General features: G+C 36.5%; 1 protein-coding gene across 5 annotated transcripts in view; it reads right to left on the reverse strand.

The window, feature by feature from the left end:
- NBN (nibrin) overlaps nt 1-20,580 on the reverse strand; it is a 48,827-nt gene that overhangs the window by 20,657 nt on the left and 7,590 nt on the right. For 3 of the 5 annotated variants that reach the window (XM_008255716.4, XM_051844619.2, XM_008255714.4), the window contains exons 5-10: nt 18,351-18,454; nt 11,346-11,463; nt 10,561-10,754; nt 4,595-4,692; nt 3,751-3,880; nt 954-1,220 (exon numbers count right to left, since the gene is read on the reverse strand). In XM_008255716.4, coding sequence (XP_008253938.1) covers nt 954-1,220; nt 3,751-3,880; nt 4,595-4,692; nt 10,561-10,754; nt 11,346-11,463; nt 18,351-18,454 — 911 coding nt within the window. The remainder of the gene's footprint in view (nt 1-953; nt 1,221-3,750; nt 3,881-4,594; nt 4,693-10,560; nt 10,755-11,345; nt 11,464-18,350; nt 18,455-20,580) is intronic. The other 2 variants (XM_070075845.1, XM_008255717.4) reach the window with 1 other exon arrangement.

Raw genomic sequence — 20,580 nt, forward strand, 5'->3', positions numbered from 1 at the left:
CAGTTTGGCCCAGCCCTGGCTGCCACAGCCATTTGGAGAACAAACCAGCCAATGGAAGATCTCTCTATATCTCTCTCCCTCTCTCTATAACTCTGCCTTTCAAATAAATAAATCATAAAATAAAAAATAGAGAGACAGGTTATCCAGAATGTTAGAAACAGCAATAATTTTTTTTTAGAAAAGATATATTTGTTTGTTTATCTGAAAGGCAGAGACACTTAGGGATGGAGAGACAAGACAGAGCTCTTCCATCCAGTAGTTCACTCCCCAAATGGCTGTAATGACCAAAGTCAGAAGCTTGGAATGCTATCTAATTCTCCCATGTGAGTGGATGGTGGCTAAGCACTTGGGTCATCTTCTACTGCCTCTTCAGGCACACTAGCAGGTAGCAGGATTGAAAGCAGAGCAGTCAGGACTTGATCCAGTGCTCTGACAGGGGATGCTGGTGTTGCAAGCAGCACCTGAGAGTACTGCACAATGCTGGCCCAATAATAATATTTTTGACAAGCTTAACAGTGACTTTAAAAACAAAAGGCAATAGCTTAAAGAGGATACTAAGTCAAGGGAATGTTTTCAAAAATAAAGGAATGACTGAATTTTGAAAACAGAAGAAAGAGACCTAGGACATATTAAAGATACTAGAAATTGAGAAAACAATTGCTGGAGCATGATCCCAGGAGGAGAGAGGTGATCAGCGTTCGCAAGCAGAATGGTGATTATGAAACTCAGGTATTAGTTAGTAAGCCAAAGAAGAAAGGTGAAGGAAAAATCTGTCTCATGGCCCTAGCGGAGGAGCAGATTAGGACATTTCGGAGAGGGAACCTGGTTCAGGAGCAGCAGTATCACAGAAGCACACATAAGCAACACAAGACTAAAGACAATGCCACTGTACAATAATATAAAAATAGCAATATATTTTTCAGAGACACAAGATGAATTATTTAAAAATATACCTTTTTATAGGAAGTGGCTGAAAGTAGTTTTTGATGGAGTTGGTCTGCTGCTGAGAGGCCCAATTTCTACTTTTATTTTCATTCAGAAATTTTGATGGTGAAAGCTGATAGTCTAAGATTTTCATCCTTCCCAGGGTATTTGATACAATATTATGAGAGTTTGTTTGGGGAGGTTCCTTTCCAGTGGATGTTTCTTGTCGAGCCATTATGAATTTTTGTTCCATTCTGGAGATTTTGATTTCTTTTGGCCTTTCACTCAAATCCATACTGAAGTATAGGAGGAAAAAAAACACAATCAAGTTTATAGCAACTTTTATCCAGAAATAATGATGTTGACACAGATCTAATGTAAGATAACTTTAGAAGCAAATTCTTGACAGACAATATTTCAATGAATATATGTTACCATCCCAAGAGGTCAGCTCCTGGGTCAGCCAAGCCCCTGAGGAAAGGCAATGCCTTACAAGTACTGTCAGACGTGCACTAGTTCAGACACTGCCCCCACCCATGGAAAACCAACCTGTCTCTTATTATAAAGTAAAGCAGGCAATAATCCTAGGTAATTCTTATTTTTTTAAAATTTAGAATTATTTCTATTGTAAATATGCCATAATGAAAAATAAAAACTGAAAATCAGAATAATCTGTCATTTCAGTATCACATATAAAGAGGTATTTATATCACTCTAGATGAGTTGATATGTTTATATTGTAGCCAGATGGCAGTCTCTAGAATAGAACACAACTCCACACGCTGCCAGAAAATATTTTAAACACACTGTTTTACAACGTATGGTTGAATAGATACTGCCACTGCTATTTCTTTCACACACACACACACACACACACACAATAAGAGGTAAAGTTGTCATTCAAGCAACTTCCCAAACAGTTTTTCTCTTTAAAAAGTTAAATTTGCCCTCAATATAAATGTGGGTATAGCAACAATTAAATATAGACCAATATATGAGTAGTGATATCACAAATATCTTAATATGAATACTTCATTGTGAGATATTTAAAATAAACTGTTTTAAATTTAAAAATAATCAAGAATACAAACAAGTAACCTTTTGCATTTCAAAAAACACCGCAAAAAAAAAAAAAAAAAAAACTCACAAACCCATATTCAATTAAAAGCACTAAAAAAAAAACTTCATAGGGAAATATCTAATGGTTAGACAGCTAAAATTACAAGTAATGTTCACAGACAATACCATACAACACAAATATATTTCTAGAGGTACCCTCTCCCCATTATGTGCAAGGGATACATTCCAAGACCTCCAGTGGATACCTAAAACTGTGTATAGTAACAAAACCTATATATGTCTTTTTCTTATCTGTACCTATCTATGATAAAGTTTAATGTATAAATTAAGTGCAGCATGAGATTAGCAGCAACAAATAATAAAACAGAAGAATACAAAGCTATGTGAATGTGGTCAGTCTCTCTCCTCTCTTCCCTCTAAACACCTTATTGTGTTATACGCACTGTTACTGTCTAGATATGGTTTATCCTTCAAGGCTTCATGTGTTGAAAGTCTGGTTCCCAGAGTGGCAATGTTAAGAGGCGGTGGGACCTGTAAGAGGTGGCACCCACTTGGAGGTAATTATGTCAGTGGAGCATCACCCTTGAAAGAATGGGATCCTTGGTTGGTTCTTGCAAGAGAGTTGTTACAAGAGAGTGAGTGTGACTGCTGATTGCTCTCTGCCTTCCTATCTTGCCATGTAATTGATTCCCCCTGCGAGCTGTCCTGCCACTGTGGTGCCATCTGCTGTGAGTCCCTCACAAGAGCAGATGATGCTGGTGCTGTGCCTCAAAACTTCCAGCATTTTGAGCTAAATACACTTCTTTTCTTTATAAAGTATGCAGCCTCAGGTATTTTATTAGAGTAGTGGAATATAGACTAACACATCAACCTTTTTATTTTTTGCAATGATTTGAAATGACACAATACTTATGTGAAGTGAGGTGAAAAACAGAGACATTGTGATGTAGTGTTAGTCTACAGTGTAAGGTTTACTGAAAAACAAATACCACAAGACATGATAGTTGATTTGATAACACCAAGATAGCTACCGAATGACTAATGGGTGGGTGGCATCAACAGTGTGAACCCCCTGGATGGAGGAATAACATGTATCTTGGATAGGGTAGAGTTGGAAGGAAAAAAATTCATCACACTGAGAATGGCACCAAAATTTAAAACTTACAAATTGCTTGTTTCTGGAATTTTCAATGACATATTTTTGGATCATGGTTGATTGTGGGTAACTGAAACCCAAAACACAAAACTATGGACAAAGGGAAACCACTATGTGTCAAACCTACTTCACAAGTGTCAAATGAAGTTATATAATTCTTTTCAGTCTTCCAGTTACATTTGAAGGAAATGAAGAAAACTATCCCTGATAAGACAAGCATTGGGAACCTACAATCTGCAGGCCAAACCTAGCCTGCCACTTATTTTTATAAATTCTATAAAGTTTTATTGGAACATAGCCACACTGATTCAATTTTACGTTGTCTATGGTGGCTGCTTTCAAGCGATAATGGCCAAACTGAGTAGATAAAACAAAAAATCAACAGTCAAAAAGCCAAATTATTTTCTTGCTGGTCCCTTAGAGAAAATGTACTGATCCCTATTCTAAGATGTCATTTTCCCTGCCATCCTACTCTTCCATGCTTTACCTCAGAAGAGATAACATGATAAAGGCACTAACTGTACTTCTTGATTACACTATTTATCTACTGACAGCATACTAACAATAGTTTATTACCATAGAAGCCTTACCATGTATCTGCTTGCTGTGATTCTGTGTCAGCTACATATGTTGTAGTGTTCACTGGGATACTTGGCCTCAGCTTTTCATCAATCGATAAGGCCTGTGAAAGGCTTGGCCCTGGAGTTGTTGTCTTTAATCCTGTAAATCACATAAGTGAACAAGCGGGGGGTTAAAAAAAGAATCATAACTGCTGGAAACAAAATGGACATTTGGTCACTGCATTTCCACTACCACCACACTGGTCCAAAGCACCAGGCTCTTTCTCACCTGGGCCTGCACAGGAGCTTTCTACTTATATCCACACTTCCATTTTGGACCCCAAGAATCCATCCTCCATACAAATGCCAGACTCATCATTCCCTTCTATCTAGAACCCTATATGTCACACAGATCCTCACAAGGCTGCCTCTTCCCATCACTCAGGACGCACAAGGCGGATGCTTCAGTGAAACTCTCCATGACTGCCTATGTAAAAGAGCTTGCTCTCAGTCACTTTTACACCACTCGTTTTACCTTCCTCTTTCTTTGTACTTGGCCCTGCCGAAAGTGAACCATTAGTCTGCCTGTTTACTTCCTGATTCTTGACCTTTAAAAATTAAAATTCATATGAGAACTGGCTTACTTTATTCATCAATGAGTCCGCAATGCCTAGAAGAGTGCTTAGTATCTGGCAGCCACAAATACTTATTGAATGCATAAATAAATAAATGTATGCATGTATAAATAGATGAGTTTTAAAAGATGATAAATATGGTTACCCCTGGTAAGTACAACATATATAATATACACACAGCCTATCATTAATTTATAAAATAGTTACTAAAGAAATCAATAAAATTACTTTTAAATTACCTGAACTGGGCTGGCCCCGAGGATCACAATAATTCTCTGTAGTCATGAAAATAACTGCCAATCCAATTTCTGCTTCAGGAATAGGTCGAAGACCTTGTCTATTAGAATAAAACAGTTTTTTGTGATACTACATTAAAACTAACAATTTTATTAAGATAATGTCAAGCTAAATCAACCTTATTTCCCTCCCAAACAGATACTATAATTTTATGGTATGAATAGAATTTCAAATACACAGATCCTAGCTTACACTAATAAAAATGCTGGGGCAATGTTATATTAGGCAAGTCTACCACCTTTTAGTAACTCAGATAACTTCATCTGTTAAAAAAAGGTCAGAATAAAGGATATAGATTTTTTTCTACAGTTTTCAGAATGAGGAGAAAACAGTATTATAAGCTAATCTATGATGAATAAGATATGATGGTAAAACTTAAAAAGAAGAAAGAAGGGAAGGAGGGAGAAAAGTATAAAGACCTAAATTTAAGGTATAGGTATACATGTATTAGAACTACAGTACCTCAAATTCCTTTACCAAAATTACATGTATTAAGGTATCTTCTTATTAGAAGAACCTTATAGAAAGGTAAACCAATTTTCTGTTATTCTATAATGTGAATGAATGATTCTGCAAAACAAAGACAATTATGAACTGAATTGAATCTTAAAGAGAGTTCAACTACAGGTGCGATTGTAACTATTACACTGAAGCTTTTTTTAGACATTACAATCAAGTGATAACATATACCTATGTATAATTCAGGCAATCAAAAACCAGTTTTTAAATACCCTAACTTTCTGAAACTGTAAATTATATTATGTAAATTAGTTCTGAAGATTGGTTACCTCAAATATTGTAAATACTAATTTAATAATGCTATACAGAAACTGTATCACTAATTAGGGAGACATAAGAAGCATCTTTTATATTATTGTAAAAAGGTCTTTATTTATTTATTTGAGTGGCAGAGACAGAGAGCTCCCCTCTACTGGATCACTCCTCAAATGAGTGCAGTGTTGGGGGCTGGGCCAGTTTGAAGCTGGCTAGCTGGGAAAGCAATTCAGGTCTCCCATGGTTATGACAGGAACCCAATTACTTGATCCATCACTGCTGCGTCCCATGATCTGTACTGCTGGGAAGATGGAATCAGGAACCAGAGCTGGGAACTGAATCCAGGCTCTCTGATGTGGGATGCAACATCTTAATTAAACATTAGGCTGAATGTCTGCTCCATTTCTTTTAAAATCAATAATGAGATTAATGTGGCTACTTTTACTACATCTATTCAACACTGATCTGGTAGTCCCAGTTAGTATAAAACAAAGTGAGAGAAAAGGAGAAAAAAAAAAACAAAAAAGAGATATCACGGACATAAGGATTAGAAGAGAGGACAGAAATGTAATTATTGATAGATACAATTTTTACAAAAAAGGATAAAATTAATAAGAATGAAAGAGAAGTGTAAGGTGATGGATGGATACAAGATGAATATTTAAATGTAGGCAATTTATATACATTAGTAGCAAACAACCAGAAAATGTAATTAAAGAGACAATAACATTCATTAGTAATAGTATCAGAGAAATATGTACTGTCTAGGAATGAATCTAATAAAAGATATTAAATATTTCCACACAGAAAGCATATTTAGGGATTTTAAAAGACCTAAGTAAATGGAGAGAGATACCACATTCACAGATACAAATGACTAAAATTATAAAAACTGTTATTTCCAAAGCTGATTTGCATATTCGACGGAATTCCTTACAAAAACTCCAATGTGGTTTTTGGGATGATGATTCTATATATATATGGAAAATTAAGAGTCCGGGAATAGCTGGAATGCTTCAGAAGAAGACAAGAAAGATTATCCCACCAGAGAGGAGCTCACTGAAATTCCAGTAATTAAGACAATGTGGTAAATGTGGTACTGATACAAAGAAAGATTAATCAATGAAACAGAATAAAGCCAAAAAAGCACAGCCACACATGTAAGGAACTTTGGTATAAAACAGAATCAATTCCAGGCAGATTAAAAACAACTTTCAAAAACAAAATAAGAGAATACTAGTAAAATCAATAAAACATATCATATTATCGTTTTGATATATGAAAAAATTTCTTACACGATACACAAAAATCACTGACTATAAAGGAAAAAGTTGTCAACCTTAATATATTAAAATTAAAGGGTTTTATTTATCAACACACCAAAAACACAAGTTACAGGGTTGGCGTCCTGGCATCACGATGCCACCTATAACACTGGCATCCTATATGGGCACCAGCTGGACTCCCAGCTGCTCCACTTCCGATCCAGCTCCATGCTAGTCCACCTGGGAAAACAGTGGCAGATGGTCCAATTCCTTGGTCCCCCGCACCCATATGAGAGACCCAGTGAAGTTCCTAGCTTCAGCTTCAGCATGAGCATTCCTGGCCTAGTCCTGGGCACTGCAGACATTTAGGGAGTAAACCAGCAGATGGAAGATGTCTCTCTCCCTCTCTGTGTAACTCTGCCTTTCAAATAAATAAAAATAGATCTTTTTAAAAAAGCTATAAAGTTATGTTATAAAAACTAAAGTAACAAATTCGCAATGTGCCTAAGTAAAAAAAAAGGATTACTAGAAAGGATATATAGAAAGCTCCTACAAATGAACAAGAGTATAGAAACATGTAAATATCAAAATGTCCTAGCATGTGTACTGGTGGAAATTTATCACGAGAAATAAAAACTTACATTCACCTGTATATGAATGTTTATAACTGCATATTTACTAACAAAAACTGTAAAGAATGCAAATGTCCTTTGATAGGTCAATGACTTAAGAAACAGTTAAGATTTATTTATTTATTTTCTTTTATTTGAGAGGCAGAGAGAGAGGGAGAGAAATAACCATCTTCTATTCACTGGTTCATTCTCTAAATGGTCACACAGCCAAGTCTGTACCAGGCCAAAGTCAGGAGCAGAACCTAGAACTCCATCCGGTCTTCCACATGGGTAGCAAGGGCCCAAGTACTTAGACCATCTTCTGCTGCCTTCCCAGGCACTTTAGAAGGAAGCTGAATCTGAAGCAGAGCAGCCAGGACTGGAACAAGAACTTCCATATGGGATGCTGTGGTGTTGTACGCAGTAGCTTAACCTGCTGTGCCACAACACCAGCCCTAACAGCCTTTTTCAAACTATAAGACTGCCCTGTCCACCACCACTACTCCTCCACCCTACTCTGACCCAAAACAAATTCTAATAGGGGCCAAAGACTATAGAACCAAATGTCATCTTATGATCAAACTACCAGAGTCTGAGCAACTTTGTACTCCAGCGACTTTCTTTCTTCTCGGTATGTATATACGCTGAAAATAGAAACATGTAGCAGTGAGGAGCTCAGACGAGAGAACCAGACTACCTGGGTCCATATCCTGGCTGCTCACTATATGTGTTTTATTCAAATCCCTTTATGCCTCAGTTTATGTCATCTACACAATGGGGCCATAACAGCAAATACTTACAGCTACATGAAGATTAAATATTTGTACATATCTATACTCTTAGAACGATTTCTAAAAATTAAGTTCTCCATATGATTATGAATTTTTAAATTATAAACACTTTTGCTGCTTTTCTGCCTGGCACATTCTCTGTCTGGCTCCTTGAAAGACTGGTCACAGGTAAAATGTTGCCTGAAAGGGACCTTATAATTTAGAATAAGTTTCTCCACCTAGCCCTGTTACTCAGTCTCCTTGATGCACCTGCATAATTATCTGCTTTCTTGTCTTTATATATCTCTGTCTCTCTCTCTGGACAGTAGGCTCTAACGGTGGAAGGGACCATGACTGTCTTGCTCACTATCATATTCCCAATGCATAAAACATAATGAAACAGGGACTGGTACTGTGGCATAGCAGGCTTAGCCTCTGCCTGCAGCACCAGCATCCCAGATGGGTACTGTTTCTCGTCTTGGCTGCTCCTCTTCCAATCCAGCTCTCTGCTTATGGTCTGGGAAAGCAATGAAGATGGCCCAAGTCCTTGGGCCCCTGTACTCATGTGGGAGACCTGGAAGGAGCTCCTGGCTTCTGGCTTCAGATCAGCTCACCTCCAGCTATTGTGGCTATTTGGGAAGTGAACCAGTGGATGGAAGACCTTTCTTTCTGTCTCTCCCTTTCTCTGTAACTCTACCTCTCAAAGAAATAAATAACCACTCTTAAAAAAAAAAGCATAATGAAACAACAGTAAATTTTTGTTATAGTAGTAATATAGTAATTTTCTCTTCTAAAGCAGTTAATATAACTCTGTAGAATATTTATGGGTCAAGTGACTGCAGTTTATTTTTTATTTTAGCAAACCCGTAAGAGGAAAGGTAATCTCCATCATCAGGACTCCTGGGACAGGAAAACAATCTTTTATAGGAAGCTAGCAATGAACTTTGCAGGCAATATCTGTAATCAAGGCCCCAACTATGCATCTTGCCAGGTGGACAGAAATTCAGTCAACAGACTAGCAAGCCTGATATTTTATTGCAGGAAGTGACTGATTGAGGCTGACATCACAGGTGGTAAGAACACCTCACAAGAGGGGCCAATGCCATGGCTCAATTGGTTAATCCTCCACCTGCAGCGCTGCCATCCCATATGGACACTGGTTTCTATCCCTGTTGCTCCTCTTCCAGTCCAGCTCTCTGCTGTAGCCCAGGAGGGCAGTGGAGGATGGCCCAGGTGCTTGGGCCCCTGCATTCGCATGGGAGACCAGAAGGAAGCATCTGGCTCCTGGCTTCGGATTGGCGCAGCACTGGCCATAGCAACCATTAGGAGAGTGAACCAACAGAAGGAAAACCTTTCTCTCTGTGTCTCTCTCACTGTCTGTGATTCTACCTGTCAAACAAACAAACAAAAACACACCTCACTAGGGGAGAGAGTGAGCAGAGCTAGATTTTCTGAACACACACTGCAAGGAAGTAACAGGCAGGCAGGGCAGGTAAGGGGCTGACAATTGCTACAATGCAGATGAGGGGTATACCTGCAGCACCAATTCCTTTTTACTTAGGGTGACTGTTGCCATGTGTTTGTAAGGGAGCAGTGGGCAGGAGAGCCAAAGGCTGTCTATTAGAATATGCACTACAATCAAAGAAGCATACCTATAACTGCAATAGATCCTTAGATAGGATGAGTTTTCTGTGACCCATGAGGTTTTCCCAGGTAAGGTAATCTGCATTTCTAGATATAGCTGGGGAGCCTATATCCTCCTTTGTCTTAAGGGACTCCACCAAATGCTCTGGGGACATTCTCCACAATTTCTCAAATCCTTTTTAGCTTCAATAATGCTAAAATTAATAGTTTATGGACATAAACCCTTGATTGGGCATATTTACAGAGTCCCTCCCCACTACAAGTACCATTCTAAGACAGCTGACCTATTTTTTACGCTGTCTCAAAATAGAGAGAAATTTTATATGCATTTTAATGTATAGTTATCATGGAGGTACAAATACATTTCAGCTCCAAGAAATTTCAGAAGGAAATCATCTTTGAATTTTAGCCTTCTCAACTGTGTCATATACTGTAGAAAAACTTAATATGACTTTAAGTCAGAAAGGTGAAGTCTACAAGTTCTATTAATATAAAAAAAGAGGTAGAAAATATTGAGCTAAAACTGTCATGGATAAAACATTATATTTCTAGCATACCAAGTCACAGTCAGTTTTCAGGTAAACCAGATGACAAAACTTTTATAATAATTCTTGTATCTAGGATAGGTCTTCAAAAGTTCATGGAAACTGCATACTATGAAAAAACTACACATGGACTTAAAAATGTTTTTGCCCCCAAATAAATGTATCTTTTAACACCATTTTCCCATGAACTTTATGAAGTATTTTAGTATTTTTCCACTGTTAAATGAAGTGCAACCAAACTATGTCATATAAAACTTTCTACTTGCATTTTCTTTACCTAACAAAGAATAATACTGTACCTCTGAAGCATATCCATAATTGAATGAATCCATTTTTTCTGAGGGTCAGGAATCATGATTTGTGTATTTGTTATTCCCACATCAACAACACAAATTCCAGGAGCTGAAAAGAAGCTATCTTTTTCTTCATTTTCTTCTGTTATCAACCTAGCTTCTCCACCTCCAAAAACAACTGCAGAACTTAATTTCTTATGCTAAAAAGTGAGAAGAATGTGTTTTATTAGCCACAATTAATTTTCTGAGATCATTTGTTATATAAGAATTGATTTGGAAACTAAAACAGAAGCAGAATTAAGGAAGAACTGGTTCTTCTCCTAGAGTGGACAATTTGAGATTTCATCTTGAGAAAATCCCTAGTTCAACAGGTCCCTCTGCAGCCCTGGAATCATTGCACTGTCTACAGTAACATCATCATCATCATCACCACACTTGGCACAATGTACTAACCATGGGCTTCCCTGCACCATTTTTCCACTGTAACAAAAACCGTTGGAACCCCAATTTTGGCATACAGAAGACATTCAACAGATGTTTACTAACTGAATAAGTTAGGAGAAAGTTTCCTGTTCTCCCCACTTACATATTTATATAAAATAGATCAGTTAACAGATATTAAGAAAGGTGATAATTATATACATGATCAAGACATGATCAATAGGCAGATGTTAGTGCCTGGGCTTCATACTTCTACACAAAATCCCAAAATCAAATACCTTAACAATGTAAGAATAATAATACATCTTAGTTTATAGTTTTATTTAGGAAAATATAGTTTCTAACATTACCTGCTTGGCATTTAAAAATACGAATGTTTTCCCTTTGAAAATCTGTTTTCTTTCCTGCCGTCCTGATAGATCAATATCTTTACTTCCAATAGCTGGCTCATCAATAGGTGGGTAAAAACTGTAAAATTAAAGTATATTGTAATTACATGCTACTCTGTATGTTTACTATTAAATTTGTAAATAGGGTCACTTTCTGATACAAGAAAGGCATAATTTCTATAATATCATTATAATTTATTTATGTATTTGAAAGGCAGAAATAGAGACAGGGAGAGATAGAAAGATCTTCCATTCACTGGTTCACTCCCCAGATGGCTGAAATGGCCAGGGCTGTGCCAGGCCACACCAGGAACCAGGAGCTTCTTCCAGGTCTCCCACATAAGTACAGGAGTCCAGGTACCTGAGCCATCTTCTGCTGCTTTCCCTGGTGCATTAGCAAGGAGCTAGATTCAATGTGGAGTAGCCAGGACTCAAACCAGCGCCCATATTGGATGCAGGCATTGCAGGCAGAGGTTTAACCTACTATACCACAGTGATGGCCCTAATTTGCTTTTTATGTAAGATTTCTATCTGGTACAAAATAACCAAAAACATCTAAATGCATTTTTGAGGAATATGGTGAATAGTAACACAAAATAACAGGATTGGTTTTCATTTCCTCAGAATAAATTATCCAAAGCAGACAATCATGACCAGACACATATGAAGCATACATGACTCAGTTTATGCAAATTACTAAGTATGAGAGATATCATCCTATAAACATCAAATACTATTAGCATCTTGTATTTACTTGGGAGCCAGCTTGTGTTAATAATTTTCTTGTTCTGTTCTGTGAACACTATCACAAGAGATGACTTTAGAAAAGTTCATAAAATTTTAAACCCACATCAAAGAAGATTAAAGAACATCCTTTTTAGCTCTTTAATATGATGCTATAATATTATCTTAATCATCCATGGAAATGAGGAGAAAGAAAAAAATAGGAAGTAAAATTCAACAGATAATTCTTATTACTTTCATCAGTCCACAGTTTCAATTTCCTGGATAATCAGATATTTTGTTACAGTTGTTCACAACCAATCAACCTTTTAATTTTTCTCTTTACCTTCTAGTAAAAATATTAACCCAAATATGATGGTAATAGAGGACAATTCACAACCTGGACAATCAGTTAATAAACATTCGTGTTAACTATCTTCAGAGAGCAGCAACCAATATAGTAAAAATAATGCAGTTTGAATGGTCATCAACCGACTGTAGAACTAATCTCCCTACATTCCTCACTCTGAGCCTCCCCCTACCTTGATTTCTCCTTGCCCACCTATAAGAATGTGTGTATCTCCTAAAGTAAAGCTGAACTTGATAGTTAACATTTCTTGATAATGAGAAACACAAATGCATTTGCTCCAATCCATTCCACGAATGCTCTAAGTCTATCCTGAAATAATGATTTCCAGAAATTGTTATCTCAAATTACCGGGTTTTCAGGAGGGATCACAGTAGACTTAATTGGCAGAATAGAATGGAAGTCACTGTGTTATTTCTCATTTTTCTAAATAACTGACTTTAAAATTATATAGTTTACTTTCAGAGATACATAGAAAAAAATCAGACAATTCCAAATGTTAATTAAAATTACAGCTACAATAAGAATGCTAAAAAATTAGTAGACATTCTAACACTTACAAAGGAAAACCTTTCAGTATCTCTCCAAATCTCTTTTATCTCTTTTAACAAAAAAAAAAAAAACCTCCAATATTTAACCTTCTAGTATAAAAAACTAGTACTTCACTATATACAAAAACACTTTACAAATTTGTCTATATAGTAATGTAACACAAAGGTAAGATTATAGAGCCAATCATAAACAAACATGGTAAGTATTTAACATACGTATGACTAAGTAGAAGTGAAATTCTTAACTGCTTTCTAAAGAAACTAGAATGACTTCAAAATTACCTACAGCTTTGTATTAATCTATCATTTTAAATTTTGCTATAGATAATAATTTACTGCACCCGAGAGAACAGTGTACTGAAGCTTAGTCAAAAAAGTTTGAGCATCTGTTCTACACTGAACTAGGTTCCCAAAAGAATATGCCTATAGGTCTCTCTAATGGATCTACCAGAGTCCTAACTTTATTTGTGAGAGTTTTGAGTATTTGGCTCCTCCACTAAGTACCAAGAGGGAAGAAATTGTAACTTTTAAAAAAAATTTTTTAAGGCTTTATTTTATCTGAAAGTCAGAATTATAGAGAAAGGATAGAGAAAGACAGACATTGATCCATCCACTGGGTCACTCCCCAAATGACCACTACGGGCAGGGCTAGGCCAGGATAAAGCAGGAGCCAAGAGCTTCTTTCAGGTCTCCCACATGGGTGGTATGGGCCCAAGTACTTGGGCAATCATATGCTGTTTTTCCCCAGGGCATTAGCAGGGAGTTGGGTTTGAAGTGGAGAAGCCAGGAAGCAAAGTGGTGCCCATATAGGATGTTGGTGTTGCTGGCAGAAGCTTAATCTGCTCCACCAAACCATCAGTCCCTATAACTTTTTTTGGCTAATTATTATTATCCTCAAGTGTATCTTGACTGATTTGTGGTAGACATTCAACAGACACTTGATAATAAAATTAGTTAACATTACAAAATATATATTAAAATTTTGCTAATAAAAGTAGAAAATATAAACATCCCTCAACTCCCTTAATTTAAACTTATGTATTAAAATTCTGGGGTTAGGCCGGTGCTGTGGCTCACTAGGCTAATCTCCGCCTGTGGCGCCAGCAACCCGGGTTCTAGTCCCGGTTGGGGTGCCAGATTCTGTCCCAGTTGCTCCTCTTCCAGTCCAGCTCTCTGCTGTGGCCCAGGAGCGCAGTGGAGGATGGCCCAGGTCCTTGGGCCCTGCACCTGCATGGGAAACCCGAAGGAAGAACCTGGCTCCTGGCTTCAGATCAGTGCAGTGCACCGGCTGCAGCGCGCCAGCCATAGCGACCACTTGGGGGTGAACCAACGGAAAAAGGAAGACCTTTCTCTCTGTCTCTCTCACTGTCTAACTCTGCCTGTCAAAAAAAAAAAAAAAAAAAAAAAAAAAAATTCTGGGATTAGAACAATGTAGCTGGGTTTACTTTAGAACATCATGCATACCATATTCTAGAACTTTATATACCTAGATAAGCCTTTTCATCTTATACAGCATACTGATAACAAGAAAGCATAGTGAGAACTGTGAAGATAATTAAAAGTCACTGTTTCTGGAGTATTACTTTCAAGAAGTTTCAAAGTGTTTCTGATGCTCTCCTGATTAGACAGCTAGTAAGAAAACTGGAAAACATGAAAATAACCTTGAAGAAATTTAGGTTAGAGGCAGACTGCTTCAATACAAGGCTGTCATATATGGGAAGAGATCCTCACTTCTCTCATAAAAATATTAAAATATACTTGACTTGTTTGTACATAAACTTTAAGAGCTACAAATAAAATGTTTAATTAGTAACCAGCATGTATTATTTACATCTCCTATAAAATGAATATCTAGAAATAGTTACTTTTTCCCACTCACATTATATGGCTTGTATATAATTCTTTATCTAATCTTCAATAAACTTCATCTAATCCTCAAAAAATCATTTTGCTTCTAAGATTTTTTTTTTTAAAGATTTATTTATTTATTTGAAAGGCAGTGTTACAGAGAGGGAGACAGGGAGAAAAGGAGAGAGAGACAGACAGACAGAACATCTTCCTTCTGCTGCTTCTCTTCAAATGGCCACAACGGCTGAAGCTGCGCTGATCCAAAGCTAGGACCCTGGAACTTCTTCCAGGTCTCCCACGTGGGTGCAGGGGCCCAAGGACTTGGGTCATTCCACTGCTTTCCCAGGCCATAACAGAGAACTTGATGAGAAGTGGAGCAGAAGGGACTCGAACTGGTGCCCATATGGGATGCCAGCACTGCAGCTGGCAGCTTTACACCACAGCACTGGACCCCTCAATATTTTTAAAATACAGAATTTTTCCAAACACAGGTGTAATTCTCACCATGGAAACTGTATTCCAAGCAACAATTATTTATTTCACTAGGATCTGCACAGCTACTTATTCCATCAGTCTTCTAAGCATATGTACAGGATTTCTAAAACCAGTTACTATACTGCTTTTTCAGGTGATCTGTAAAAGGTCAGACAAACTGGCATCCGCAACTTGCAAATATGAGGTTCTAAATCTAGGAGAAATATTTACTTACATGTGTCAGAATGCACTGCACAGGGTTTCAATTGATTACATATGCTAATCTCTACAAGTATAAACTTCCTAAATGTTCATTTACAGATTGTTTCTTATTAATGTGTCTATTGGGTCTGAAATCTGATTACCAGCTAGTTAAGTTAACCTTGTTCTAGTTTCACACATGCTGGCAGAAGACACAGACTCCTGTATGAGAAAAAGCAAGCAGCATGGGTATTACTAAAAGGTCACGCCCCTGATCAAGCCCCACGGGGCATGACTTAAGACAGTACAGTGTTTGTGTTACAGGAGAGGGGAACATTGACCTTGGGAATCCACCAGTTTTTTTTTGTTTGTTTGTTTGCTTTGTTTTTTCGTTTGTTTTTTTCCCACCAGTTGATAACAAGCTGTAAGTAAGCCTGCTCTTTGTCCCTCAAGGTTTCTCAGTGAGAACGTAACTAAGAAAAAGCCTGTGTAAAGCGCCATTAGGGCCATGCCTTCTTGGTATATCCAACAAGTTGTATATAAATGCAGAATACTCATAAAGGATCCTTCTCCTAAGGGTGCCTTCCAAAACAGTACTTGTTTGACATAAAATAATTGAAAGAACAACTCAGAGTATGAGAGATTCTAAAAATTCAAATAAAGGCAGATTCCTCTCTTTTCTAAGGGGTAATTTCCTTACACTTAAGATAACATTTTATGAACTTCCTCTATCAGAATACAGTTTATCAAAATTAAGAACTCTTTTTTAATGAAATCTTCTAAAACTGATTTCATCTACACTGGCACATTGATGACAATTCAGGAAAATTAAACATTGCAGATAATGTCAAGTACATGAAGCTGTAACTCTGGATTACACTGTTTCTTGGAAATACTGCAAAAGTACAGATGTAGCTGTATTAAACATGACTGTCATGGCTAAAAATATTACACTATGTTTCTTAATTTAAATGCAAGAGTAGTGATCATGTTTTTTTCTCAGAAATAAAATATTTATATAATCAAAAGTCACCACAATTTATTCTATATCTCTTTTATGTTTTTAAATTGGTAATTTTTATTAATAATTAAGTACTAAGTCAAATTAGTCTTCAACAAGCATATCAAAATGGATCTAAATAGGTACAGAATCTACTAAAGCAAATGATCACTTTTTATTGTTTTAATTTAATTTAGTAGTATTAAATTTAGTAATTTCATAATATTAAAAATTTGATTATCAGTTCCCATTATCAAATATGGGCTAATGTAAACATACCTGAAAATCTGAGTAAGAAAAGGTATCAACAAATAATTCTAAAAAAAATGCCAAGACCATAAAAACATATCACCAATAGTGAAAACTTACCAGACCACCCTACCGACAAGTAACCTAGAATTGACAATGGTTTACTACCTAGCAAGTCTTATTATTTAGAAAACTTGTGGACCCACTGAGAGGTTCATGGATAGGTTTCAGGGGAAATGTGAATCTGAAAATATTATGCAAGTTCATTTTATATAAGTGAAGTTTCTTGAGGAGAGACCAGTGTTCTCATATTTTCACAGGGGCTAGGACTCAAAAAGTTAAGAATCATCTGTTTTAAAATCTGAGGATCTTTTTCCAGAGTCTAAAATATTACATTATCTGTTATTCAGATTATAAAACAAACCTCTCAGATGAAAGCTATAGACAAAGAAAAAATCTGATTTCTTTTTTGGGTTACTTATAAAAGCAGACATATAGTATCAAGTATAAATAGTCCTTAAAAAATAAAAGTAGAATAGCTTATAACAGATAGTAATAGTTTAAAATTAGTAACATTACAATGTGTTAATAAAAAATAAAATTACTAGTAAAATCCTTAATTTGCATAACATTTTTATAAAGCCATCTCAAATATTTCAAACTTTTCCATAGAAACAACATAAGCTTTTAAACATACAACCTATTATGCCAGATAGACTATAAAATACTAACATGTATTTTGAGTAAACAACTGCTTGTGCTACATAATTGATTAAAGACATCTATCACTTTATAATCCCTAGCATTTTAATCATACAATCTGAAAAACAAGTCCAAATATATACCCTCTCAATCCTAATTTATATTGCTTTAAAGCATCATTAACAATACCCATAAATCGATCTCCAAGTCTGGTGGTTCATGTATCTGACAGAGCACTAACAAAATAAAATAAAGCAAAGTTACTATGAATCTTCCAGATGTCGTTGCAATTAGCAGCAATAAGCATTTCTTTTAACAAGCAACTATGATGATAGCAAGCCATGTGCTCGGATTTTATATATGCAATTATTAATTACTGAAGTCACTCAGCTATGTATTGGTATTAATTTCGTTTTTGAAATGAGGTAACAGAAGCTGAGAAGAAACAAGTTCCATTCCCAAGGTCACAGTGCCATCAATATTCTGGCCCAGAATTCTGTGGCTCTGGAAGTGGGTTGCTACACCACCCACTTCCAGGGGTATCTCTCACACAACCTTGGCACTAGCACATTAGCAATGCTTACCCTACCTCAGGGCCATTTACTGTCCTTCATTTGTTTTTCTTAATACATCAGCTCTTAACATTTGTTTCACAGACATAAGAAATAATCAATTAAGAATTTGGGATACTCTTTCTTTACATACTAACAGAAAAATTTTCATTAACAACACTGACCTATAACACAGCAACTATCACATCCTGAAACATTTATTAAAGAGAGAATTAACCTAAAGTCAATGCTATCATCTTTTGTATGTGATATCTTGTGAATGTGAAACATATACTATACCTTTCAATTTGTGGAGGCTGTTTCTTGGACTGAACTGCCTTAAGAAATTCAGTAAAATACTCTGGTTTTACAATAGGACGTCCACAGATGAGTGCACAAATCGTCTAAAAAGGAAGAAAACATGTGAATGTATATATTCATTTGATAGCTTTTTTCCAAAGAAAAATTTAAGTTATAAACTACAAGGACACCTTTCTATAATGGCTTTATTTCATTTTTCTAGATTCATAGAGGAGTTACAATCTATAAAATAGAAGTTCATATTTGGACATTGCTCAGTGTTACTACACAAACCTCAATCTAATCAATTATCAGAAGCCATTGATACAGTAATTTAAAAAACTACTTTTGGGTAGGTAGAATAACATAACAGAAGAAGATTTTAAACATAAAAAGATCTTAAGAAGATCTTAAAATTGTATTCCAATTTTTAAAACATTAAAATGCTAAGAGTATATTTTAGGATTGAAGAAATCTAACATATTTGTTGCAGAGATAAAAACTCTTATTAGGAGATAAACTTGGGTCGGTGCTATTGCGTGCTAGTGTCCCACATGGGAACCAGTTCATGTCCTGGCTGCTCCACTTCTGATCCAGCTCCCGGCATTTGACCTGGGAAAACATTGGAGGATGGCCCAAGTGCTTCGGCCCCTGTACTCACGTGGGAGATACAGAGAAAGCTCCTGGCTCCTGGCTTCAGATCAGCCCAACTCTGGCTATAGCGGGTATTTGGGGCGTGAACCAATAGATGGAAGACCTTTTTCTCTGACTCTTTCTCTCTCTGCCTGTAACTTTACCTCTCAAATAAAAAAATGATTTTTTTTTTTTTTAAACAGAGAGGTAGAGAGAGAAACGTGACAGAGAAGATCTTTACAGCCTAACTGCCTTTCTGAAAAAGATAAAGCCTTTTCAAGAAAGCAGATAAAGGAGTAACTGTTTAGGCTGAGTGAAAGTTCAAGGTGGGGCCGGCGCCGTGGCATAGTGGTGTCTGCAGTGCTGGCATCCCAAATGGGCACCGGTTTGAGTCCCGGCTGCTCCACTTCTGATCCAGCTCTCTGCTGTGGCCTGGGAAAGCAGTAGAAGATGGCCCAAGTCCTTGGGCCCCTGCACCCACGTGGGAGACCCGGAGGAAGCTCCTGGCTCCTGGTTTTGGATTGGTGTTGCTCCGGTTGTTGCAGCCGTCTGGGGAGTGAACCAGTGGATGGAATACCTCTCTTTCTCTCTCTCCTTCTCTCTCTGTGTAACTCTGACTTTCAAATACATAAATAAATCTTAAAAAAAAAAAAAAGAAAGTTGAAGGTAAATATATATAAAGAGGAGAAAAATACATCCACAAAATTTGAAAAAGATTAGAAGATACTATTGTGGGCAATGAAAATGAAAATAAGAAAGATCTAGCATATTCTAGGAAATAATCCAACTACAGAGTTTATATACATATGCTTTTAATAACACAGAGTATTGCCTAAATAGGAGCAATCAGAGTTAGGGTATCTATAGAGTCTGAAAGATACCAACTTCCTACGTGAATGAGGTAACTAACTTCCAACACGAAGCAGTGAAGTGCAATTCAACATAGGACTGAGTAAACTCCAACACATGTGTCTCTGGGCAAAGCATTAATTGCTTCAAGCCTCAATTTGCTCATCAAAAAATAAAAGTTGAACTAAATACTCTTTTATGTTTTCTTCTAGTTGTAACAATCAATAACCTAAAAAAAAACAAAACAAAAACAAAACTCATAAGCCTAACTATACTTTTGAATAGTCTACCAAAAAATAATGTAACAACGCATTTCTTTTTTGGCACACAACTGATCAGAAATACTGAAAAAGAATGCTCCACACTCCCTGCTGTTGTCTCTAATGGTGGTTATTAGCTTACCAGTTACTAGAATAGTGCCCAGTTCTGTCACAAACTTGGCAAAATCAAACCACCTCTGACCTTATTTCAGACCCTCCAAGCACATGTATGATTACCTATTCCATTTAAGTAACTTAATATTTTAAAGGAGATTATGCTAACACTTAAATATTCTGGTAACAATAATGGGGCATAACTACTGTAAATGGACACTCTCATTTATGAATTTACTACATGCGAGTTTATTGGCATAAATTAGTCCAGAAGCTAGTCATGCTGCAGAAGCTCTAAAATCAAATTCACAAACTTGCCAAGATGGATATATTCTTGTTCAGAGGTAACTTCACCAAGGTACAAGTTTAACTTC

Source organism: Oryctolagus cuniculus, chromosome 6 (assembly GCF_964237555.1).
Source record: "Oryctolagus cuniculus chromosome 6, mOryCun1.1, whole genome shotgun sequence".
In the NCBI taxonomy this organism is placed as follows: domain Eukaryota; kingdom Metazoa; phylum Chordata; class Mammalia; order Lagomorpha; family Leporidae; genus Oryctolagus; species Oryctolagus cuniculus.